The sequence below is a fragment of the Platalea leucorodia genome (genome assembly GCF_965183815.1).
Source record: "Platalea leucorodia genome assembly, chromosome: 2".
Taxonomy (NCBI): Eukaryota; Metazoa; Chordata; class Aves; order Pelecaniformes; family Threskiornithidae; genus Platalea; species Platalea leucorodia.
Window position 1 is genome coordinate 64,542,022 of NC_138824.1, and position 27,587 is coordinate 64,569,608.

Sequence of the window (27,587 nt, forward strand, 5' to 3'; positions counted from 1 at the left end):
GGTAACGTCATGCATAGCTGCTAAAAGTCAAAGCTGCAGATTTGCCTGGGCACAACTGAGGAGGAGTTGGAAGAGAGACAGAACCCAGCACCGTGGTATCCTATAGGAACCATAAAGGGGTCTCTACAAAATGCAGACAAAATTCTTCCCACATTAAAAAGAATTACAAGAGAAAAATGAAAGAAAAAAACTTCCTCCTTCAACTTGCAATTAGAGCAGCAAGAGCTGTGATGCTGCCTGTTAATACACGAAAGCCCACTACGGAAGGAGAATTCGCATTAATAAAGTCTCCAAAGGAATAGTACGTATCCACAGTGATTTTAATAGATCAGCTTCCGAATCTTACACTGTCATATCGGACATAAAAAGACTGTAATTGATTTATTAGCTACAAATATAAATTATACCTGGATTTTCTTTTTTTTTTCTTAAGAATAAAAAAGTACCATGATCAATCTTCCAAAGTTAGAATCGCAAGGGGAAAGATGATAATCATGTGAAAGCTGTCGAGAGTACACAAACAGATCATTTACATGCAACATGAAATGGCGAGTCACTAAAAATCAGACTCCTTCAAAACCGTTCAAATGATTGTCGCTACCAATTGTACTAACACACCATTTGTCTTCAGAGCCCATGGAAACTGGCAAGTCTTCCTCCATAATTTCACTCGCATTCCCATTTTCATACACAGAGCTTCCCAGAAATCTTTAATGGTCAGAAGATTTGGGTTTTTTCCACATACATCATTTTAGTCTATTTATTCTTTGACTTTTCCTTTCCGGTGAACTGCAAGCACTTGTTACTCCTCAGTTTGCTGGAGCAAACAATCCCCCCCTTTTCTTATGTCACGTAAACGGTTCAGGCACAACAACCAGACTTTGTCCTTTTTGCTGGCTTGTAGTCAGTAATGTCTACAGTTTGCGGTGGCCCCTCAGCTTTCTGCCGTACAATTATTGGGACTACCATGTCAAACACAGTTTCAAAGAGGTAGTCCACCTTGTATCCTGTTTTTGCACTGGTCTCAAAGCACATTTTCTCAGCTGCTGGAACATCCTTCTCATCTAGCATTTTGTATTTCAGTATCTTTTTATAGAGCGCAATGGCATCCTCTGCACGGACTTGTTTTCGCACCTTCGAGCCACAGCTGGCAACAGACTTCTCAGGTCTATTTTCATCCGGTGGTAAAGCACAGTCATCGGTGAGGTCAACTTTATTTCCAACAATAGCAAAAATGCAGTCAGCACTTGCACTGTCCGTCAGTGCCAAGAATCTTTCTTCCAGCTCGGTCAGGCTTTGGAGGCTGTTCACATCGTACGTGAGGATCACAGCAGCTGCTCCTCTGCAGTACATAGACCCGAGGCCATGAAACTGCTCCCGTCCTGGCAAAGGTTTAAACACAACAAAAAGTTAGTGTGCTGGAAGCTACATTATTAACTGAGTCAACGAGTTTAAGGAATTTTAAGCCAATTTCACAAGTTTGGATGGAGCAGCGAAAGGAAAAATACGTTATTGGTAGCATTTTCAGGTTTTTTCCTTCTGCTTTTCCTTAAGAGTGCAACAGGGCCACAGAACAGCTCAGCTCATCGCTTGCTCAATTTCAGAGCAGGGAATCTGTAAAGACGAGTGAGCAAGCAAGTGTGGCACAGCATTCACAGTTGCAGAAAGAAAAAAAAAGGTGTTTTTTTTTATTAAATTGCATACTAGTTTATTTATGTCACATTAACAACTACCCTGCTTGCATCCACAGATGGCCCATTCCACCTATTTAACCATTTATAAACAAAAAATAAGTTCTACTGTTTCAAATTCTGCTAGAACTTACTACTCCTATAAATTCAGTATACACTTTCAAGTACAACCAGTTCAGAAATCTAGATCAAAGTCAGTAACCCACTTCTTCCTAGGTTTTGAAGGATTTTCTAAGCCATTTAGTCCTATGCTACATGCCCACAGTTCTCGGGTACATTGGCTTTCCAGGAAAAGACTTGTTGTCTTTAATGCTGCCATATATAGCCTGTATTGATACGCATCTGTCCCACCACAAGTACTCACACCTTTTTTTGGAGTATTAAACACACACAATATAGAGAACCCTAACTACACTTTAAGAGTAATTTATCTTTTAAGTTGCCCTGACCATCACTCAATAACCAATAGTTAATAACGAAACGTTTCTTCCTCCTCATCGTTCAGCGAGCATCTACCAGCACTTCCAGCTAAGTCTTGATGGTCTCCTTCAAATTCTTTTCTTGGAAGACAAAACTGACTCTTCTTTAAGTTCTAGGAAGCAGCGTTCTTCAGTAATTGCAAAGGGACTAAGGGAAATGAGGCAGAAGACGGACAGTGTTTTCCTTTCCTATCGAGAACTGCAACTTTCCCCAAATACCTGCTACGTGTAGAATTTGCTGTAGCACATTCACTTTACTCCCCAAAACTCGATCGAGGAAAAGATAAAACGCACTAGATTTCAACCAGCCATCAGAGTCAGCCTTAGGTCACTACAGAAGAGAAGTGTGAATGAACAAAGGGAAAAAAAAAAAGATAAAAAAGAGCCAACTGCACTCTTCTGAACACTTAAGAACCATCATCATTTATCAACTCTTTTCATACAGTCTCTTTGCACAGAGCCTCCATTTATAGAAAATCTGAAGTGATCTTGTTCCATTAATTTTCTGCACAAAGCTACTGACCACCACGAGTTACAGCATCATGAAATCCTTGTAAATGACTGGGGAATAGGAAAGGCAGAAGAAAATCATGCTGAAAAATACAGGTCAGTGTATATGGGGAAAACACATCTGCACATGAACATGCACACTGTGAAGGTAACTTAGAGCCTATCTCCAGCTGGGAATAGAATTTAAAACAGGTCTTTGAGTCACTGTAGTAAGTCCTTTGACAAACTTCAGGACGCTACGCTACAGTGGCCAGAAGAGAGAGACAGTGTTCATCGTTATCAGTAAAACAAAACTGGAAAACGTCAAGCTAGAACATGAAATCCAAAGCTCACCACACCTTTAACGCTTAGTGAAGCTCTGGTAACCGCCAGAGAAATACTTGAAAAGGTGCAGCGTACACTATAGAGAGGTCTGAAGGAAGCTGGTGAGGGTGCTCAGAAGTACGCAAAACTTTTGCATGAGGAAAAATTGCGGGATCTCTCGGGCTGGGGAATGACTGAAAAAGGGTGTAAACAGATGTCTATAAATTCAGGCCTAATACTGAGAAAGTAAGCCAGAAACAACTATTTACTCTTTCTCATAATGCAGAAAATGAGGATTTCCCATCAAAAAAACCATGCATGTTGTTTAAATCCTTTCCCACACAGTGAATAATTGGCAGTAAGTGCTATACGACATTGCAGAGGTCAAAAGTTCAATGAACAGAGTTCAGAAAAGCATTAGGCAAAGTTTATGGAGAATTGCTTCTGTGCAATTTTTTTATAACCTCTGATTTGTTTTCCTCCAGCAAAAGAAATTCTTTAACCTATGATCTGGAAGGTAGGAAAAAAGAGGGGGGGGAAAAGGAATAGATATGCCCTTGGTTTGGTACCTTGGGTAAGGGCAAGGGAGATTGGGGTGTAGGGGAGAAAGAAGGTCAGTGCTTTTATAGTTTTTCCTCCAACCTCATGTTCAAAGTTGTGCTTTCAGTTGCACTGCAAGTGAGTTTTTAAAAGTCTCCAATTTTTTAGTAGAAGTTTGTGCCGTGACCTACTTTGTTTTTATCCGAATCCCGATTATACTGCGGTCTGGAAACCACAGTGGAACATATATCCTCCCCCGTTCTCCCACTTCAGATGCCTAAGATATAAAATCCAGCCCCCAAAATCATTTGCTACAGCAACCAAGTACTAGAACAATACTATTACTTGTTTTATGGAATTTGTATGCTAATCTAATCTTGCACAGCATAATATAAACCATGACTCAAACTACAAACTGGCTACTTCTACAACTAATATATTGTTGAAGAGGGGAAAGAAACAGTAAGAAGAATTTACCTTGCATAAGGGATTAATTATGTCAGAGGAATTAGGGATAGTCTCTCTCGCTCACCCACACTGCACAATCTACATGCAGAAAAAATTGCATAATTTATTTTTGCAGCGCAGTTTCCTTGTACAGACCACTTCTGGCACTTAAGGGCTGGAACAATCCTAGATGTGGAAACCCCCCAAAAACTACACAAAGTATTTAAACTAATATCTTAGCTGTCCCCAAGGCATCAGGCAAAATAGTATCAGATACTACAGTAAAAACCTTATTGCATGAAAACAGCTGCCTCCTTCTTATGGCCAGTTATTTCTTTCTCTGGACCCATCTGGTCCCACTACAACCATGTACCTTTTTACACAGTTAGCTAAATTAAATGGTAAACCCTGAATCCAAGAATTAAACAATTTCACCTTTTCAAAAAATAAAGGTAACGGGGAAGAGTGGCAGGACTATCAAATAATTTGCAATCAACGTAATTGCAAGAAGAACCAAATCAACCACAAAGGTACAACATTAGGGAAATTTCTTAAAGCCAAGCAACCAAAAACTAATTTCCATTTTTCTTTTCATCTTCATATTTTGCCTTATTTATAGCAGTTTGACAGCCCTACAGCCATATCACCACCTGCAGCAGCATTAGCTTTTCAGAGGCTCGTCCAGCAAGTGCATGAAGTCCTGTTGGAGACTTCACCCACTCAGGAGCAGCGCAGCCAACATGCATTTTCAAAGTCCTATGATGGCTGTCATAAACAAATCAAAGAATTTTGAGCCAAATGGACCTCAGTACCATAAAGTTCATAGGAAACCCAAGAGAGAAAGAAAGTAAAAGTAGACCTTGCAAGAGGCCAGCCTGATAAATAAGCAAGGCTAGATTTAAAGTGTGCCGAGACTTGAACTTAAGGCCTAGGCTTTGGTCTAGCCAGCCTCCTACAGCACCCCAACCTCTCACCATCCCTGGGGGTGGTCTCCAAAGTAGCCTGTGAAGTTGTTGTTGATGTTTATGAGAGCAACAGATTTCCTCCACCCAGATTTGAATGTTCCTTACCTACCACCTCTTCAAAGGCTTTCACCAGAACTTCTTAAGTAGCATAACTTCCCACACACGCACCCTTTCAAGAGATCCTCTACCGGGAGAACAAGTTTTAAATCTCTCAGTGTTAAGCACGTACAAGAATGCAAAACAGACTGTTACTTTAAGTCTTGAGGGAATAAAACACCACAAATACCGAAGAGCTAAAAAGGTCTTCCAGAAAGTACTGGAAAAAGTACTGTCGTCACTGTATCACAGTCTGAGAAGGGTCCTAAAGTCTGAGTTCCTAAAGTAAATATGTAGTGTGGAAAAGTACATGAAGGTGAGCAACAGAAGCACACTAACATTGCACTGAAAATGAACAAGAGTGCAAAATTGTCCAGAAAGTTCTCAGTCCATAAACCAGGTATCTTCCAAGGATTTTCACTGTAATTTAAGCCGGATTGTAATCTGAACAGTAGAGAGGAATTAACACAAACACCGGCTATCAGCCAGATTTTGCCTTTCAAGTTCTCTCTCTCCTTTATAAGAGGGTCTGAACTAGAGTGTACACAAAGAGAGACAGGAACTGTGCCCTGAGGAAACAGCCAAAAGAGAAAGAAAAGAGAAAGCCCGACACCCATGACACAGCACAGAAACCAGTATCAGAAAGAAATGAGAGCTGAGGATTCAGCTGCAGTGGATGAAGGTTCAAAGGGTGACCCTGATGCTCTGGAGTTACCTCAGCGGGAGCATCCGCATGATCACAAGAGCAGACAAAGAAGCTCCTTTTTTAAGGAACAGCATTTCCTTCTGTTTGCAGACACAGCAGTAAAGTTCTGACCCTTTAAAGGACATTAGGGGAAACAATTTTGCTAGGAACTGAGATTTCTGTTTGTGCACGTATACCGAGATACGTACTATCAAAGAACAAACAATAAAGGTCCCTGAAGGTTTCAGGAAAATTCCCCTGCCCACACGTGAGTCAGGCTGTAAAGTTTTGACACTGATGAAGACAGAATTCTTCATTACCTTGTTCAAGACTGATATTTATTTCTTCTAGGTGGCTTTATAACATTTCCCTTGAAGTAAGGAGGTTTATTAAGAACCTGACAATGCCTGTGGTTACTGGGGGACAAAAATAAAGCTCTCCATCCCAAAGGATTAACACAGAGGACACGAGTAGGAATTAGTGGAAACAAATGAGTCAGAAAGCACTGGAGAGTCAATTTGTACATACCCAGGAGCTGTCTGAATACATGATTTCCTGATCCGTTAGAAAAATGCCAGCATTTGGTTTACCTCCAAGACAAAATTCCCCATAGAACAAAAGTCTCGGGGGGGGGGGGGGGGGGGGGGAACAACAAAAACCACCACAAATCCCCCAAAAAACCCAACCACTAAAACAATTGCAGTTGAGCAACTAGAAAATTTCTTTAAGCTCCACCTTCACCTAGTATTATACATTCATAATGCTACATTATAGAATATACTCGTGTATATTGAAGTTTCAGAATGCAACAGACCTCTAGCTCTACTAAAAATCAAGACGACATTTATTTTCTTTATACTCACTACTTAGATATGAATCAACATTCAAGGCATGAACTGTGCTCTATTTCAGCAGCTTCTATTTACGTTATTAAAATTAGATAAGGATGCCTTGGCCAAAGCAGAACATAACAGAAACATAGGAAAGTACTGATCTTAATACCCAAAGGGCTTCACTTTCATGTTTTAAAGGAGAAAGAGCTACACATGGAAGAAGAAAATAACAGCTACATGGGTTAAGTGAACAGTGAACAAAGGAAAATTCTTTAATACAGCTCTCCAAAGAAAAAACATCAAAAACGGTCAGTCAAGAAAGCGGGCTCAACGTAATACGCAATTGGGACAAGCCTACTCCATTTCTAAATGCAACTTACTCTCAATTGCTAAGTCAAGTATCTCTATCTCACAATAAAAGAAGGTTTAAAATGGCAAAAGAGATCATCTCTTCCCTTAAATCTATGTATTTTTTGACTTAATGAACAAATACTTTGAGTATTTGAAGGAGTATTGAAGGAGTCTGACATTCCCAAGACCCTGCAAACACCCCCACTCTACAAATGTGAATCGTTTTAGGCTTGTAAAGCTCCTTCTGCAAAACAGCAGTTCAGTGTGAGCAAGTAAGCCACAGGAACAGGAGCAATCATTCACTTCTCGCTTAGGCAAGATGAGAAATCACAATCAAACTGAGCCCTGTCATTCGGTCAGCTTTCATTATCATACTAGACGTATCACAACCCCACTAACAAATGTTTCACTTGGACACAAAAACCGATGACTAGAAAAACTAGAACTTATCTACTGCATAATCGTTATCTATGAATTACTTAAATCCTCGCAGATCTGGTCTTAGAAAATGGGGATTATTCAAAAACACTTTTACAATAAATAAAAACAATTAACACAACTCCAGTCTGTAAGGCATTTTTCTTTTCACTCCAATTTAAAACATAAAAACAGATAAAAGCACCCTCATGTTGCACGCACGGTTCCTTCTTCTCACCAACACACACACACACTCCATATCATAGACATTATTCACAAGCTCATATCCAAAGTTACTAAGATCCAAGCCTGACAGCATTTAGGTATTTATACTGCTGCTTTTATATAGATAAAGGAAATATACTGCATGAGCTCTTCTCCTCCCCTAGAGGCTGGCATTCAGGAAGGCAAATATACACCGGACATTTGTTTCAAGTGCTACAAATATCTTCCCATTAAAAAAAAGATCACAATATTCAAATGGAGGCAAGTACCAGACTCAAAGGAACCAACAACTTATTTGAACTGTCTGCCACAGATGAGAAAGCCTTGTGAATCATAACCAGCGAAGCAGAAGATGCTTACTAACACATTTAACTCCATGACATTTGAATAAAAGGCAGATCTCCAGAGTTCAGTGTGCTGTTATACAGGAGGAACGTAACATTATTGTCCTGATCTGGAAGTGGCATTACATTATGTTACTATAATCTAGTCCCCGCTGAATTCACATACAGAAATCTTATACAATCTACTAGCAGATTATAGAATAGAATTCTACCAAATAGTAAAATATTCAATTTAATAGATCTGATTTTGTCTGAACAGCCTGATAAGTTACTTGAGAAAAATCCAACTAGCTATCTAACTGGAGGCAGAGAAAGATTTTGATGAAACAGGAAACGCCTTGGCACTATAATCCCAGATTTATGAGCTACGGTACCACAGTATAGCTTTTAGCCTGAGAGATTAAGCTGCGCCCTTCTGTGTAAATATAAATATTAAAGAGAGGGGTTTTTTTAGAAGTCTACTAAACTACCACCAGTGATCCAACAGTGTCTGGGATAAAACACATCCCAAAATATATGTAAGCTGTGTTATTTGGGAACCTAAATTTTGATAGGAATCAAAAATGAAGAAAAATACACAGCGATGAGTAACTGAAGGGCCGTTTGAAAGGACTAATTCTTAAACACAATTTAGAACAGAGCATAAATCTTATCTTTTAACTTTGGAGGATAACCACTTGTCCTCTGCAAACTTATGCAGGAATATTTAACAGATATTAATACATTCTGCACGGAATAAGGGGAGAAGCTACAATAGTATTCAGGAAAAACTGGACGAGATGATCGGCATTACCAAGCATCAAGGCCTATTACTGGGGATTCTGTCTCCAATGTAATATGCAAGGGAAAAAATAAAACTCATCCTTTATTTCCATTCCTTTATGTAACAAAACCAACATCCTTTCGGGCATCTAAATTAGCTATTAACATTCTGCCAAGAGAAGACGACTACCCCCTGGAAGGCTAGTCCACACCAGCAACTACCAGTGTGCATTAAGAAAAGCAACTCACTCTTTACTTCCCCTGCTTTAGTTAAAGGCACTGAAACAGCAAACCATGTATTTCTAGCCCCTAATAAAATTAAAAGAAAAAAAGAAAAAAAGAAAAAAAAACCACAAAAAAACCAAACACGGACATGGAAACAGATATTGAAAGCAGGACAAAGATGGAAAAAGAATAGGTTTTTAAAGAGCATAAAGACAAACTACAGAGAAAAAAAAACCACACCCTGTATCCTGTATGAGGTTTAGCTCTTTTTGCTTGTTCTAATACAAAGGCAGCATATGAATTTGGTTTTTTGAGTTGTAATCACCACCAGTATGGCTGGGAAAGGAATCAATTCGGAACCTTTACAAACAAACAAACAAAAATCACTAGAAGGTATGCAACATAAAAGAAAAAGGGGGCATTTACTTACTGGAAATGGAAATCCCACTACACACTATGCCTAAGAATAGTAATACGTTTAATGAAAAAAAAAAAAAAAAGCTATATCCAGATTTATTTTAGCCTACTTCTTTCCCCTCCCCTTTAAATATAATAACTAAACTAAAAATAACAGACACGCAATAAATAAGGTTTGCAGGACATGTTTCAGCAGGGACCAACAAATATGAAGTACGTAAAAGATTTTACCCTAAAATTCTAGCCACTTCACCTCCTGAAAGATGAGCCCTCCCTTAAAAGGATTAACAACCTTGCTAACAGTAACACGCTCTCTATTTCTTTGCAGATTCAAGCTTTTTCCTAGTTTACAGCCTTTTCAAAAGGCAAGTCACCTTAACAGCCAGCTAAAACAAATGACAGCAGCAACTATTATTAATTTGCTTCTCCTCTTATGGTTTTCATCAGTAAAAAGCGCTCATAATTCTATTTTGGCTGTGTTTCCTTTTTTAATTTTTTGCTATATACACCCAGAGGTATTATAGCACAACCCATTCAAGACAGCCCTGACCGGCTGGGAGAACAACCCCCTTCGTGCCCCTATCCTTTCCAAGAACAGCTTTCCCTCTTCAAACTTTAACTATACCAATAGGTCAAGCAGTTTCAACTGACTCTTTAATCGCTATTAAAACACCAATTCAATTAACATTCCAAAAGTGATACTTTGGCACAGTTCACATAAAACGACTCTTCCAAAGAAGTTCACTTAAATGGGCCTTTTATCGTTAGGACAAATAGCACACTGAGAAGTTACGCAAGAGCGACGTCAGCGCGGTGTACTGCACGTCACCTGCAGGATCATCTGAGCTTCATCTGAAGATGATGGCTTGTTGCAATACGTTTTTCTTCAGCAAAAGGGCATGCACAAAACCCCGTTTAATGAAAGTGGCAAAACAGAAAATAATGGGAATTTCTGCTACAGGCTTAGTTTTATTTCATCTCCTCCAAAAGGTTATCCTTCTAGGCATATGCTGGTAGAAGCTCCAAAATAAATGTCTAGTCACAATGTTTTTCTGATGTGCTGAAGAAATGACTCAAAAGACATACAGCCTTAACTCACAGCACACCTTTAAAGAACGCAAAACTGAAACACGGGTAAAAATTTGCTACTTTTTTTTGACAGTTAACAGTGTGATAGTTTACGGAGAAACGTGCTTTGAAGTAAAAGCTTCACTTTCTAAAGACAGCTAAACTAAAAGCAGATGCCTAGCAGCTTATGTTGGTGCCGATCAATCCGTTGTTACATCCTGCAGAGCCCGCCCAGTCACAGAGGTATCCAAAAAAGCTGATTACTGCAGGTGAAACCCTCTCACCCAACCCTCACCTCAACTAGAATAAACATCCCTCAGTCATCTTGTCAAATCCTGTATTATTCAGTCATGAACTAGTTTAAATGTTCCCAGAAAATTTTTAATCCTGCCCTGAAGAGTAGTTTGTCAATTCTCATTCCATAACTGGCAGTGAAGACTTCCATTACCAGTTGCCAAAGACAGACCCGTCAGACACGCTCACAGGAAGGAGGAGATCAAGTTAACAAGGGAAAGAAGAAGAAAAAAAAAACAAAAGAAAAAAAAAAATCACAGAGCAAGGCCAGAGATCAAGTGTAATCCTCATTCGAGTCTGATCTCCTGCGCAATAAAGATGATAGAATTTCGCTCAGCCCTCGTCTTGTGACTGAGGAGGAATTTGTATTTTATAAAGCAACCAAAGAAAGAGAAGTTAATATCCCACAAACTAGTTTGCTGCATTTCAGCTTTCAGACTCCGAATTTTGACAGACTTTCACCTTCATTATGTATCCTCTTCAAAAGAACAGGAAAAAAGAAAGAAAAAAGAAAAAACACACCATACACCCCCACCCCAAAAAAAAAAAAAACAAAAACAAAACACCACAGAAAAAACCCACTCTCCTCTCTAAAAGGTATTCCTGTATGACTTAACCTCCTTCTTGTTAGGCCAGAGAAATCAACATTTTTTTCATATTCAGGCTCCCTGCCTCTGGCAGATTCCTCTAAACCATAAACCATACTCGTAGCTCTTTTTTCCAACCTTTCCATATTATTCTATAACCAAGACTGTAAAAGAGTCTCACAAAAGCTATGAGCTTACTTAAATTCCTCACTACTTTCATCCCTCCCAACACTTGGTATACTTTTCAGAACAGCTCGTAGGCTTTGGGACACCACAAGGTATCAAGAGCTTAGTTCGCCGTCTACTACCAACTCAACGGACCTTGCAAAATACATATGGTTGCCCAAATGAATCTAGCTTAACCTGTTACTGGCACTCCACACCATTAATCTCTTTTCACTTGCAGCCTTGTACATCTGTTTAGTCTGCATATTTCTAGCTGCAATCATCTTTTTATAAAGAAACTTATAAACTCAGTGTCTTTGGACTAAATGCGTATTCATGGTATCTATAACCAGCAATGTCTTCACCAGACAAAGGAGCTGCACAACTTCGATAAGAAGGAGAAAAAATACTATCAGAGAAGATCTCTATTGTCTACAAGATTTAGCCCATGAACTAGTTTCAGCTTTTCTGGGACAAAAGAGTACCTGGGATCTATTCTGTTCCATAAATACACAATTATTTTTCTTGCTGGCAAGAATAAACCAGAAGTTAACCATTATAATAATGAAATTAAGCCCAAGCTTCTAAACTCACACACATTTTAATTTTAAAATCAAAGTTCCCATAGAAACACCAATTTTACTCCACCAATATGCTCTCTATCCAAAGTTTTAAATCTAATCATATTATGCCTAGTAACACAAAGCATTACATAGAAAAAAGCTCCTAACCACACTATTTAGCATGTTTTTGCCAACAAAAACTTTGGCTAAACCTGCCAAACAACAAAAAAAATTATTTGCAGCAAGATCCCATTGATGCCTCTGCAATCCTGAATAACATTTTCATTTAACTGGATAAGACTTACTTTTTTCAAGCCACCCATTTTGTTTAGTTCTCCTGATCTACTGTGTTTATTTTTAAGTGAAGGAAATAACCCCAGAAGCTTCAAGCAAGTCACAAATTTTTCAGCTGTCTGGAAGCCTAGTGCCTTGTAAAAGAAGAATGGAATTGACCTTAGCTCTGCCAGTCCAGCAAGCCTATCTTGAGTGCATCTGCAACACAAACTGAAAAAACGACATGGGTATTTATCTATTTCCCTCCGAAACCTCACAGTTGTGTAGGAAGACGTTTTATCTAAACACTGAAGTCTTGCAAAAGAAACGAGGGCATGCTAGATTTAGGGGACATTATCATCCTGTCTACGAGCGAATGCTCCACCAGAACTCCAGCTGAGATCTAGCATCAACACCATCTCTACTGAAAAGAAAACATGGCAGGGTGCTTGAGAGTTAAATTTATGAAGCTCCTGCATGCCTGTACTAAAATGGGAGCAGGAGTGCAAGGATGAATTCAGAAATTTGAATCTGAGTAAGTAAAATGTAAGCATCGATGTGACATTCTTCTGAAGCTTTCTGTTTAAAAGACAATTTTAAACTGCTGCTTGAAAAAGAACTAGTCATTTGGCAGATGACCTTCTTAAGGACAGATATGATTGGAAGCAAACCATAAGGGGAAAAAAAACCCTTTGGATTTACTTTGGAAGCATTCTATGGGAAGCAATAGCACTGAACACTTAGCTGCAGCAGCAGAGCTCGACGGTCAAATATTGCTCAGCAGTGGGTAACAAAGAGGCCAGTTACAGGACGGGGCTGTAAAACCACCTTGCCTGCATAAGACGCTTGCTTCTGGGTTGTGCAAGAAGCCTTCTGGTTGTAACACCCACTGGAATACCAATCCATCTCCTCCAAGAGAAGTCCCTCCTGCAGAAAAGCAATTCATTTTTCCCAGGATGAGCTCTAAAAGCAGCTTGTTTTTCTTTCCAATACCTGAAAACTGATACTTTTTCCTTAAATTTACAATTCCTTTTCCACAGGGGAACAGGCACCGCAGATGAGCCCACTTCTCCATGCAATTGCTAAGCACAGGCCCTTATCTTCAGAGTTAGTCCGAAAGGAGATCTTCAAAGCCCACACTCCCTCCCGAAGTTTGCTCTTCAAACTGAGAAGTAGGTCCTCAGCTCAGGCAGGAATGCATGGCCGGGTGGATTTCAACACAGTTTGACTGGCATTGCAGGGCTGGGAGGTCACTCCACACACGTTGGATGTTTTATATTGCTCAATAAGGAACTGGCAAGTTAACGTGGCTTCCAGTTCACCCAAGCAAACATTGATACTGCTGTGTGATTTTAATAAAATTAAATAAATAAACCCAGAGATGAGTAGGGTTCATTGAGATTGCCCTCCTAAATGTATCTCAATAAGCACTCTGAAATGCTACCACTCGTCAGGCATTCCTGCCGGCTCTCAGCAAAGAGTTAGCAAGTCAGCGTCCACCCGTTCCCTCACGGATGAGAAATGCTTCCTCATTTTCTTCATTTTTATTCCTGTTTTAAGCTTACTTGGGGTTTTCAACTTCCTTATTAGATACTTTGCTTTTGCCTTAGATATCTCTCTACAACTTTTTTTTTTTTAAATCAAAATTCCCCGTAGGGTTTTTTGCAGAAGGGTAACTACATACATACCAAGTCAATCAATACAATACAGTATACCATTTTTTGAGCAAGGAAATACCATGAACTTAATAAACATCTTAATTAAGGACAGCAACATTTTAGGGAAGAAAAACAGTTCATTGTTACTGATTGCAGATCCTCTTTGGATTAAGTTTTGTATCCAATCACAAATAAAATTAAATGGTCTAATGTATTAGAAACATTATTCTTTTTCCATATTACCACTTTAACCCCAAACACATCGTATGTATTTCTGCCTCCTGGCTGTCAAGTCTTCACATCCCTTCCCAAGTATGGGAAACCAAACCACCAACGTGCAGCTATAAACTCTTTTGTGCCCACCCACGCAAGAGGAGCCACACGAAAAAACAGCGTTAGCTTTCTCTTTCACAGACCCACAGGAGAGTTTCACTTACAAGAACGTTAGCTATGGCAGTGCCTATTTTCCACCAGCCCCACTTCAGGGACGCTTCTCTCCATCCTGCCGTCGGTATTTGGCAGCATTAGCAGCAGCGAGGGGCTGAGAGAGCCCAGCGCTGCCCCTCACACCGTGCTCCCCTGCAGGGCCATCCCAGGACACCAGCCAGAGGGGTTTAAGACACTGCAAAAAGCTCAGTCTTCAAACATTTTCAGGGATCTCCAGGGCGCTTTTACCACACGCAGCACCATGGCACCGAAGCAACAGCTTTTTCGCTTTCGGTAATCAGCTTGGACGACTGAGGACGAGCCGGTCACACACCCCTGGGCATGCCCCTTCCCACCCTTCCCCGCAGCCAGAGCCCATCCTCTTCTCCCACAGCAGCCGCACGGCTTTGTTCAGTACAGGCCCTGGGGCCCGACAATATAAATAGAGGGACCCAAGTATATTTGCCATGAATCCTTTTGGAGATAAAATTAATCACTAAACCCATTATGTAGACAATATCTCAAGCACCATTTCCATAAATCTTTTATCCTACTAGTACTTTTCCAGGTTGATTAGGAGGAGATGACAGGAAGAGGAGGACTAGAAATACTTCCAAATGATTGAGCTTTTACACATCAGAAGTTAGTGTAAGACAGCAACCCAATGCTGGTAATCATCGCTGTTCAGCACTAAAAAATTTTTAAAAAAAGTGTCTACAAATCACAACATTCACATTCTGAAAAACAGAGACCAAGTTTCACAAAAACAAGAATTTGAGAGCTGGCAGACTGTCTTGTCAGAAGTGACCTTCTGCGTCACATGTTTCAAAAATGGAAAATGATTCTTGCACGCACAATGAATAACCCAGAGCTTTCTAAAACGCCTTAGGAAGCTATGGTTATCAGATCAATAGCAGGCACCCACAGATGGTCTGCCCTAGCAGATACTTGATAAGTGCCTCTTATTTAAGGTTATACTATCTTCTGGTGAAATGGAACTCAACTCTAGCAGACAGCTGTATGCTAGTTCCTGATTTGTAACACTGAGTTTAACTTTAAACCAGCCTTCACTAGCAATTTGAAAAATATTTAAGTCTTGCTAAATGGGTAGAAGTAAAGGCCACGGATCTTGCAAACTGAATGAAAAAAAATCTATTTTTTTTTTATTTTTTGAAGAGAAACTCACATTAGTAACATGGGACATAGACCTAGGCCCGCTCGATAGACAGATATTTTTATTATTTGTTTCAATGTCAGTTCATTTATAGGCAGGTTCTCAACTAAGAACGCATGCAATTCATTCACACCGAATTTATCCTCAAGAAAATTACAACTGCTTCTGCTCCTTACCAACCACCACCAGTTTCTATTCAGTTGAAGTCGTCTTCACTGGGAGCTTCCGGACGGTTGCTATTTGCCAAAAGCAGGAGGAAGTTCTGGTGATCCGGTGGGCTGTCCTCAGCAAGTACCAAAAGCGGGAGACTGCGCCAGACATACAGCTGCCGCCTGGGTTTTACAGGAACGTGCTTAAAACTTGTTCACCTTATTCAGATAATATTATCACAGGACGCATGGCTTGTGTTTTCAGAACCTGCGCTGGCTAAGATGAACACATGGCTTTTACATTTCCAGCACTACTACTCCCTTTTAATTCCACTTCTGGCTTCTCTGCCTACACTCTTAAGAGCATATTTAGTATTCACTGGTTAGAGGCATTAATTTGAGGATTAAAGAAACGAAAACCACAGAACAGGCGTGGTAAAAATCGATCTCATCTCATTAACATCCTCCAACCTGGCACAAAGGGAGTACCACTAAAAATTGTAAACAACTCAGTTCTGAACTTTCTATACAGGATAAGCTACAAAGAGCAATGTGACCAGTGTCTACCCATGCAGCCCTCATGCCATGAGGGGAAGCTACTTACCAAAAGGGAGCTGCCTACAGATACGCATGCATTACATCCTTTTCTTTCATATTTAAGGCAATGAGGCAGCATCTCTAGGTCACAAAATGCTCTGCCACTCCAAAAGAGGGTAGATGCCAACTATCCCACTTCCACTGAGCTTTCAGGGCTTGAAATAAAAAAAAGAACTTGAGCAGGACAATGTGGAAAGGACACACAATGCTAGAACAGGAAAGGAGATAAGGGAAACAAATATGAATGGGATACATATAGCTATCTGCGCGGGAGGGAAAGCTCATGTCCTAAAGTCAGTCTTACAAGAGTGTTTGTTCCTCCTCATAAAAATAAGAAGTAATCATACTGGCAGGGGTTGGAGGAGCTGAGCAGTTTGAGACATTTTCAGTTTCACAAAATTAGAGATTTACTTTTTAAATAAGCAACAGCCTGCATTGGGGGGCAGGTAGAATCACTCTTATTATACTAGTGAGGGTTTTGTTTTGTTTTAAAACACCTAAGTCTCACTTGCGGCAACTCACAAAATTTGATGATTCCTTTTATGAAGCTTGGAAGATGACAACTCAACTACATAGGGCTTTTTCTTTCATTTGTTTTTTAACTATAAACCACTACAGATTCTGGTCATTTCTCCCTTTTCTGAATGAACCAAAATCTTCACTTTTATTGAGAGCAAATGACAGATGAAGAATGGAAGCAAATAAATAATAAACAAAAGCCCCTCTAAAATATAACCGAGAGCCTTCTTTCTAGCTTCAACAATTAAGAAGAGAGCAACAACAGATTTGTACGTCCAGATCACCAACCCCACTATGAAGAACAGAAACTGAGCTTCTGAGGACTTTCACAACATAAGGCATTAAACTGCATGAAGCTTCAGTCCCATCACTGAAGTAACCCGCACAACCAGAAAGGGAAGTCGGTCAGCCCAAACCGCTTGGGGAAAGGGAAGCAGGGAGCAGGAGCTCAACTGAAGGTCATTGCAACCAGGGCACATCATCACACATACATGTTTTTATACTGCTGTTGTTGAGTGGATTGGGGGCATGAGCTTAAGCAGAAATCAAAGTTGGTTGACTCCATGTAGAGAAATTATTACCCAGCCAATGACCAGCATTTAGACTTTTTTTTTGTTTTAAAGGCTATTTCAATCTACCTACCTTTTGCTTCACATTCTTCATGAAGTGTACTACACATTAATTTCTCGTGCCCCGCCTCCCAGACTGTTTCTTTGGGGTTTCTAGTTAATATACTCTTACAGGACAAACATTTTCCTGAAGGTCTAACTAAGCTATCCCTCATTTTACAGATAATGATATAATTAAGAGAAAAAGAAAATTTCAAGTATTTAAATACCTATGATCGAATATTATACATGACTAAAAATTTGTAAGTAGTCGTCAGCTGCAGAATGTAAAACAAAAATATCCTGCTATTTTAGCTGTACCGAAGACCATTATTTTCAAACTAAGTATATAAGAGCAGTTGGATGGCTGGACAACATCTTTTCTCTGTATTTTATAGGAATTTCCTGAAGTACGAAAACAGTGGTTAGGAATAGTAAACCACGTAACAGATTAAAGAAAAAATGTCAGTGGATCAACAGAAGAGACTGAGGGAACAGGGAGAAGTATTTACATCAGATGCTTAATCATTATTGAACAAAATTATTCCAATCTTCAATTCATTAACCTGTAGACCAGAAAAAAAGGAAAAAGGAGGTATTCTCTGTAGCTGGAGATATGATGAGTTATTTTCATGACAGATAAAAGCAAAAACAAAAAAAGAATTTCTGAAAGGGTTGAACAGAAACAACCTGAAAGCACAGAAGCTTTAATTCATAATAAGATGTTAGCTTGTTTGAGTATTGAAAGTTTTAAATGTCTCTCCTCCTGGAGGCCTGTACATGAAGTTTCCACCATGCTACAAACTAGACTGAAATGTATTTTTGCTCCAACAGAATTGGTGAAAGGCAAAAGCTCAAATACACATTTTCCTCTTTTTGCTTTATCTATAAAACACTAATAAATTCAAGCTCACAAAGGTCTTTAGGCTGTCAGCAGAGTTCTTCCATGAATGGCTCCTCGGTGGCCCATGCAAAGCTAACTTCAATTCTAGTCTGCTTCTTAAGAGATGGAAAGATATACTAGAAGATTCACAAACACATCTGATGATCTATCTCCCTTTAAAAACAACATTAAGCAGTTCTCTTCTTAATTTGATTTTTGATTTTTTTTTTCCCACCCCCAGGTAGGTTAGTAGGATTAGGAAATCTTGTATGCTTATTGAGTTGGTTGTCCTAACAGATGTTATCCTGGATCTCCTGCGGTGAAGGATGGTAAACTACTTATGTTGAAAATTCGTTCAAATGAAGAGCAAAAAAACTCATTTCCTTTGACCACCTCTATGCTCAGCAGTACCATTTGCATAAGCTAAGTTTAATCATCAAGTTCAAATATAATTTCCTAGGCATATCTTCAGGTACTGCATATGAAGTTATAGTTAATATGACAGGTGCAGGAAAAGTCATTTATCACAAGTATGATGCCTGTTGATTAAATCCCAGGATGTTCTACCCAGTGTTCACCTGGAAGAAAGCAAATCATTCAGACTTGGGAGAGAAAATTATTCTTTCTGTTCCATAATTTTTAATGGCTCCAGATGTATCCACCACAGACTCGGCATCCTTCTTGAGGGAGACCCAAACAAAGGTTACTTGTTTGGATATTTTGCAACAGTACAATGTGACTTGCACAAGGAATTACCAAGTTCACCTTCAGTTCAGCCAGTGAAACACTGCCACAGGAAAAATCACTTGGAAGCTCACGTCTGGTGGCTTCAACACCAGACACAATAATTGTAGGCTAAGCAAACAACTCATCTGTGATATAAGATGTGATTGCAATGTCCAGCAAAGATACTCACACTAGCTTAAGTATCAGAAGCAGCTCAGCCAAGGCGCTGTGAAGCTGGCTACAAGTCTCCCTGGCTTTGGCATTTGTGCACCATAGTGTGAGATGAAACAAGAACGGTACTCACCTTACAAAGCGCTCAAAGAAGTCATTGTAAAGCCATACAGCTAACAGCTAGTTACCTGCCCTGGACTTGTATTTCAAGCACCCACTTTACTCTTTCCTTCAGAAGGAAGGTGACAAGTTCGTTGCATAGTCTATAGAAAAAGGCACCACAACACAGGTGGCCTAAGTTCAGGGACCTCAACATGCAATACTAATTTTAAGTAGCTATTTGTTTTTCATTACAGAATGTGCCTGGTACCCCAGAAATAACCAGAACTGGGTCAACATGAGTTACTTTGTACACATTCATCTCCATGTTACAGCTAATGAAGCTTTTTGCTGTTCTGCCTAATGCTATTTACCCAGCTAGAGAGGGAACTACTGGGGAAAAAAGTATCCCACCCCATCCCTCTGTTTTCCTCCTCATGCTCAAACTGCTGAAAGAGCTGTCGTTTCTTAGACAGCTCAGGTATACATTTCACAAATACTCAAGCCAAACTGAAGAGCGCAACAGGGCATTAATAACGTGCCGTCTTGCACAGGACTGCTATTTAAGCCTGTGCACACACCCTACTAGGAGACCTGCTTTACTGAAGCGAATAATCCAGTTCTTGGACACCCTTCTGAAATTTTCTACAATTTCTCCCACCTGCTTCCAATCCACCATGAAGATGAATTTCCATATGTCTGCAATTTTTGTCAGCAGCTTTGCCACTGCATTTACATAGTTTGACTAACCATTTCTCTTGTTCATGCCTTCCTCTCTCATACATTTTCAGTATTGTCACAAAGCAGACAGTCAACACTTAAAGTAACTTTTCAGCTGTCAAGTCAATTTTGACGGAGATATCTGGAAAATACACCTCTTCCTTCAGTAAGCAGGGAAGAAAGGATGCAATGCCAAAGGCACAAACTCTTCATTACGAAGATTCTCGGTATCGCTCAACCTAGGCTCTGGAGCTTTAAAACACGGGTTTAAAATAGACTCATTCAATCAATTCAAAGACTTGTACAGACTCATTTGTATCAGCCAAAGCCAAGAAGCAAAATTTTCACAGAAAAACAAGAACACAGGCCGTGCACCAAAGACTAGACAAACATATATTCTTGTTCTCCCTTCCACTGTCCGCTCAGATCCGCTTGAAAACTGTCAATATTAACCTCTCTCCCCCCTTTTACAGTATCACCTCACTCCAGGACAAAATTAGGAAACAAAGACAACCTCTTCTGTTATAGAAGTTGAGGTGCTGCTGTGGACTCCAAAGTTGCTGGTGTTCGTCAAGCGGCAATGCCATGGCACGACACCGGACAGCTTTAGCCAGGCACGGATCTCGGGTCACCGACACTATTCAAGAGAGAGTCTCACAGAACCGTTAAGTAGTCTCCCACTTAGGCTAGAACAGCGCAGTCACTTTGCATGCTATTATTAAATATCACATGCAAGGCGGGGATTTAACGTGGAGGCTGGAATACAGAAGTTACTGCAGAGGTTCATACACGACATTTATCTCAGCCTGCATCCAGTACTCACAACAAACAAGCGGCTTACCCTCCCCATTACTTGCCTCCCCAAGAGTCAGTACTGAAATTACACATTAGAAACAAAATTTCTCCTTCAATGAAGTGAATTAGCCATAGCTGAATAAACAAACTGTTAATTCTGTCTCCTGTTTCTTTTTGATGTTTGTGTATTTTTCACAACTCCCTCTGACAAGGTATTTCCATATTTTTACTTCATTTGCATACAAAAGCACTTTCAGCAGCAGTGAATTTGGTGCCTTTGACTTTACTTGTGTATCACTGTATTTTTAAGTTGTGGGACACAACTTCCTCCAGGACTTTCTCCAGACAATTCATTATTTCTTCATATTTTTAATCACTTCCCAAGTTCCTCTGCTCTTTTCAGAAAACATTCATTGCAGAAAAAAGTAATCTGCTGCACTGTTTCACAACAACAAAACCATGCTTCCAGGGATGGTCTAAAGCTAAACCTTTATCCCTGCCTCTGAACCTGCTTCAGAGGCTTTAGATACAGAGCTCACCGACAGTGAACTCTCTTCAGGGGTTTTCCCCACGTACACAAGAGATTTTTCTCGGCAGCTAACCATGCTCTCCTTTTCAAGCCGCACTATTTACGTACGAGGCACTGGTCCTCAGCTGTCATTGTCTTACGTGCAACAATTATGAACAATTAATACGCAGAGGCCAACATCATATTCTGCAAGATAATTTTCCCAAAGGCAAAAAGCAAAAAAATCAAAGCTTCTTGGTGGCAACTGGTCCCCGAGCCGTGACTCACTGACAACAAACTTAAGGCCTTTTATTCTCCATACTTTCCATCTCATATCTTGTTAAGTTCCAGCCTCTTGAGCACAGGTACACTCTCAGCAGTCTTTCTCATTAAATGATCCCTGATGCCCAAGACACTTTTTGAGGTGATATCCTCTAAACCCTTCCACAAATGACCTCCTCAGTTAAACATACCTCATCACGCATTCAGCAACACCCAACCCCAACTGCTTTGGGAAGGCTTTCCCACATGCCTCAAGAGTCCTCTTCGGCTTTCACTAACCTACCTGCCCGTCTCATCTGTAGCTTCTTTTCTCCCAGCGTAGTCCTCTACTTCCAGAAGTCAAAGCCAGCAGAATATCAGAGTAGCTACAACTGATCTTCAGTTGTGAGGAAAATATGCTGCTTAATCTTACTCTTTCCTTGTTCTGTTTCAGTGTGACGGAGGACCACGCTTCCTCCCTACCTACGGCCAATTTGTTCACCGCACAGGGGAACGTTTGCCTACAGGGCAGCAGGGAGACCAGCCTACCTGGGCTGATCTCATACTGCAGAGGACCGGGTCACACCCCCTCGCAAGTTGCCCCTGAGAACTTTGCTGGGTCACCCCTCTTCCAGGAGAAAAACATCTGCAGAAGGAAGCGTACATCTACACGGGTAAGTACTGAAAAAAAATCCAAAGTCAAGGGACTCAAAGCCTAACTAAGCGAGGGAGGAACTTAACACTTCTTACCAGCTGAACACTCGCACCTAGCCCAAGAAAGCTCAGCACAGGCAGTGGCCCACACTGCTGCCAGTGAAACACTGGCGATCAGAAACAGTGAGCAATTCACAGACGCTCACCAGCACCGATCCATCAGGCATCCGCAAACCAGTCACAAGGGGCATAAGCATCCGTTACGCAGATACGCTGCCGTTGACCCAAGCCACATAAAAGCCTTTTCCAGTTTATCTCTCTTGTCCCTATTAGCTCTGACAAGTCAAAAGTCACAGGAGAAAAATCTGCAGATGCAAAATAAAGAGGTGGGGGGTGTAAAAATATCAACTGGTAGCTGAATATTCACTGAAGAAAAAAGTCAAATCAGCTAGCTTAGACAGCTAGCTTCAGATGAGAGGAAGGAAAAGAAGTTTGCTTTCCCAGTTAACCTTTATGTTTCCCCATTATCTCGCTGCATGAATACCTGTTAGTAAGTTGAAGACCCAGCCTCTTTCTTAAAATACAATTACAGGACCATGAAGTGAACTTTATGAAATACTTGTTGTTAACTTACCAGTCTGCCGCTTTAATACCAAGCCAACAACACAGGGGACACTGACCACTAATAATTAAGAAACCTTGCTGCTGGGGGCACCAGTTATCTGTCAGATAAATGAAGATCAACTTAAAGAGACTGAAATCCAACATACAAACAAGTTTTTCCTTTTGAAATATTAAGGCATCAGAAAATAAGCCTGAATTACATACTCCCACAAAATTGTTAACTGCAACCACCGCGCCTTAGTATTCCAAGGTCTAAAGGTGGAACAGGACCAAGACCCTCAGAACTTCAGGATGCGTTTGCGCTGCCCAAGATAAAAGGCTACGTGCTGGCTCAGAGCTGCCTGCCATCAACACCCAGCTGGAAGTTTTGGTTTACTCTGGAGCTGCTGTCAGCACTGCCTAGAAGATTTATGTATACACACATATACATATGTATAGCTTTGACGTCCTGAGTCTCCAACCTCCAATCCTTTCACATGAGAAAGTTCTTCTGGCTGATGCTGTTGCTTACCTTCCTTGGTTCTGAAAAATACTACTTCAAACAGACTGCTATGAAGGTCTCAAAGCATACACTCAAATGCTTTAGGAGACTAGGCCTCTATCCAGATGACTAGTCCTTTAAAACATGCTGAAAGTATACAGTTTCTCTCCTTTTTGTATAGTTTATGCACCTTTTTTGTTTAATTCCTTTGAATTAATTGACCCAAACAGAAAACAAGCAGATATGATTTGTAGCATCAGAATCTAAGGAGTAAATAAATAATTCTCCACACCAAGAATACAACAGCAGCCATGCTGGGTAAGGCACAAGACCATCTATCCAAGCCTCTGACAATGGAGAAACAGTCAAAATCAGATGGGTAGGGAAAAAAAGAGCATAAAAACATGGCAAGCATATGATACTTCTCCCAACTATTCTTCCATCTGTGGCTTATTTGTTTCCTTGAGTTGAATGCAATTTCCAAATAACTTCTCTCATAATCATCAGATTGGAAAACTGGAAATGTTGAACTATTTGCTGTGAGCATTTACAGAAAAAAAACCCAAGTCTGACAACTTCTGCACACCCATTTTACAAGACTTGCAGATAATAACATGAAAGACTTAGACTAGACTAATCAGCTGATTTTTCCAAGATAAGGAGGGGTGTGAATGTGCATACAAGAGAAGAGTCCTCTCTAGAATAACTCATTTGCACTTCAGACCTAACTTGGTAGAACAGGTCAGGTGTGCAATTCTGTGATTTACTGAGTGATAACAACACAGAAACATACATTTTAAGCACCCTGGCACGAAAATTGAATTCTTCTTGGGAAAAATGTGAGATTTTTTTCTGAATAACAGAGTGAAAGGTAACGCAAGATCAACAGAGTGATGAGCAAAAATGACACATATTTTAAATAATTCAGAAGATCAGCAATTAAACTGATGTGGTACTAATATCAACGCATACTTAACTTTTGATCCATCACCGCTACTGCAGATATACTCGTCAATCACTAAAGTCTAATCTTGCAAAAACAAAACTCTCTTACAGGAACGAAGCTTCAGCGTACCGAGGTTTACGTTGTTACAGCCAACTGCCTAACCCATACCAGAATAACAAATAACCATCTAAACTGAACTGAAAGTAAAATATAGAGGACTTCTATGGAGATAACAGTCCCCAAAATAATGCTGATAAGCAATGACAAAAATAAACATGCATTCTCATATTAAATATAACATTAACTAAGAAAAATTAAAAAGAACACGCATTCCAGTTAACTTTGTATAATTGTGTATTTTACTAGAGCACTGAACTAGTGTAATAGTTACTACCAAGCATCCCCTCATTTTCTAGGCCAAGTCTTCCATATTTCTACATTGTACATTGTTCAAAGTACTATTGGGGTATTAAGACAGACATCTTGAGTTGGCACTCAGTATTTAGGTAGGTAAGATCGGTGCAAACATTGAACTGTACTTTTGTCGTGTTGTTGTGCTAAAGAATTTTTCATCTCCTGGATGATCTTTTCTTTCTGGATTCCCCTTTATATCTACGCGCACACAGTTAGAGAAAACAATTTCTCTGTGTTTGATGATCCTGTAACTGCTTCACAAGAATTCAGTAGTAAGCGATGTCAGGTTAATAAACACACAAAAGAGCTAAATTTTAAACTCCTCCTCGCTACAAAAACTCAAAGCTTACTTGGTACCCACCTGGTAGAGATAAGACAGTGACACCACAAAGAGATAAGAGCCACAGACCGAGGACTGCAGACGTGTTGTGTCCACACAAAATAAAAAAAAAAAAAAATTAAAAAAAAAAGGCCCAGGCTTTTGAATCCCCTTCTTGACTTAACATCAACAAAGTTGCAGTGTCCACAAGGTCCCTTCCTTCTTCATCGGGACAGGAGAAAGCATATATGTGCCCCAGGGAGCTGCTATTTCTTAGAAGATTGACAAGAGCTGTTAATAAACCAGAGCCCACAGGCCCCAACACAGTCTAGCCCAGTCTTAGCAACTTCCATCATTCTGCAGGAGCGCAAGTCAACAGGGGGACAGCGCAAGAGCTCGTACCTGCCTCTGAAACACAAGAAAGGGGACGCTGGGCTCGATGCTAATTCCAACAACAGAAAAGAACGAGGAAGACGTATTGTACTGAGGGCAGCATAGCACAACAACAGTTTTCAACTGGCGCTCTGCAAATACAGCTTCAGCAATCCTGCTACACAAGTCTCGCCGAGGCTCGGGAAGCAGTGGGAGCTCCTACTGGGTGCTACGCAGGCAGCAGCATCGGCACTGGCCCTGCTCCAGGGTGCAGAGGGGCTCCGACTGCTAGGAAGGCGATGAGCTCTGAACGCTTGCGTTGCCCTGAGACATGTATCGCCTGGCTCATGGAGAACCACCTCTGGAGCTCTCCAGATGCCACACAGAGCTGGAACCTGAGTCCTCAACTAACACTGCATAAAATACTGCAATAAGAATAAACAACTGAAAAAACCGCTCTAAAACTAGAAGACAAAGCCTGTGGGGGACTTATTTTATAGTATATGATTAAAAAAAAAAAAAGCAGCAGGGCATAAGGGAAATTACCAAAGAACAATCTCACCAAGATAATTTTTCTGTTGGAGTAAAGCCCACTGCTATTCACTCACGTGGGTCTGGCTTACTAGGAACAAGCAGCAATTGCCCGCAGGAGACTCCCTACAGTAAAACATGTCAATTCTAAAACTGAAATAGATTTTTTAAAAAAAGACTGCAAAGCACATAGAAAGTGTATTTAAAACCGAGCTACTGGTAGAGAGCTTTCATCATAGTAATAGATTAAGAAATGCAAGAAGTGAAAGCTCTTAAACATCTCCTTCCCCCCTCCAAAAGTGTTTGTGCATAACTTCTCAGCAGTTTCATTCCCCCCTTCCTCTTCAATTCCTGACGCAGGAAAAGCCATTTTGGACTAGATTGTGACATGAAGTGACACAGCAAACGAACTTCCCTCCCAAACGTCACCAGGAGGAAACTGGAATATTGCACGATACTGCAGCTCCCTGAGTTTCACAAGAAAATACAATCTGCATTCTTCACATTGCCACTAACCAATTTTAACGAAATCCAGTGAAACACAAAGACAAGAAAAATACCGAACAAGGTATTTCTCCCACGAGCAACTTAACAGGCAGGAACGTTCATACACCTCATTTTTCAGGGTAGTCTGGCCCTCTACGTGGCAGAGCAGAGCTTCCCGACCTAATAACCAAGAGCAAGACATTCAGATGACCAAGACCACAGACTCCACTTCTCCAGTCCATGCCCTCCCACCTCCTCCACCACCCCAGGACTCCAAACCACAACCCGTGCTCTCTCCCGCATCCCGGAGATGCTGCCTGCGGCAACGCAGCGGGCCGGACAACCCCGTGCTGCTACCCCAGACAGAAACTGCCTGCAGCCCACGCTCTCTCAGCATTAAATCCTTACGGGCAGACGGAGGAGCGAGCCACATCTGAACGGTTCGTGAGCTGTGTGCGTTTGAAGGTCTGAGTCTGACAACAGCCGATATCGACGGGACATCTGAAAGCGTGCAGCGAGAAGCGACGAACAGGAGCTGTAACCTCTCTAACTCCTGCCTGGGTTTGCAGTCAGTACCCATCCACTCGGGCAAAAGAAAGCAAACAGGCATCGCAGTCTTCTCTGTACAGCCACGTTTTGCAAAGCCGGTCCAAAAATACCGGAGATCAGCAGTCGCGAGGTCCCTTTTAGCCCATCAAAACCACATTTCTTTCCAGACTTTGTTCAACTGCCGAACCATCTGCTTTAAGCGACTGACTTTGCAGCAGCACCGAGACACGGCGGTAAGCGCCGGGCACCCGGGGAGGACGCCCCGGCCCCGGCCTCCCCCGCCGGGACGGAGCGGGGTTCGCCTCTCCGTCCCCTGCCCTCGGCTGCTCGGAAAGGCGAAGCCGCCCCAGCGCGGCCACCCGATCTTCCCGGACCCGGAGGAGGGGGGCACCCGCCGGCAAACACCCGCGAGTTTCTGGGAGGCCCTTTCCGCCGGGAAACAGGGGGAGCCCGCAGGGCCGGACCCGCCGCCCCCCCGCCGCCCCTCCGGGGCTCCCACCTGCCGTGTCCCAGATGGAGATGTTGTAGGGCCCCCACTGCTTCAGGTAGAAGGCGCCGCCGACGGTGCTGACCGTCTCCTGGAAGCGCCTCTCCATGTAGCGGTGCAGCAGGGAGGTCTTGCCCACGTTCATGTCCCCCAGCAGCACCACCTTCCCGTCCGGCTTCTTCATCGCGGC

General features: G+C 41.2%; 1 protein-coding gene across 1 annotated transcript; it reads right to left on the minus strand.

Annotated features, from left to right (window-relative positions):
• Positions 1-472: 472 nt before the first annotated feature.
• Positions 473-27,587, minus strand: RAB20 (RAB20, member RAS oncogene family). Its single transcript, XM_082304507.1, has 2 exons — positions 27,410-27,587; positions 473-1,382 (listed from the first exon to the last, which is right to left on the minus strand). Exons 1-2 carry the CDS (start codon positions 27,579-27,581, stop codon positions 862-864), a joined length of 693 nt encoding a protein of 230 aa, XP_082160633.1. The 5' UTR covers positions 27,582-27,587; the 3' UTR covers positions 473-861.

Excerpts from the sequence above, each read along its gene's own strand:
- RAB20 (XM_082304507.1), bottom strand. The coding sequence starts at position 27,581 with ATGAAGAAGCCGGACGGGAAGGTGGTGCTGCTGGGGGACATGAACGTG. Across the intron at positions 1,383-27,409 it reads CTCCATCTGGGACACGGCAG|GACGGGAGCAGTTTCATGGC; the intron begins GTGGGAGCCCCG and ends AACCTTTGCCAG.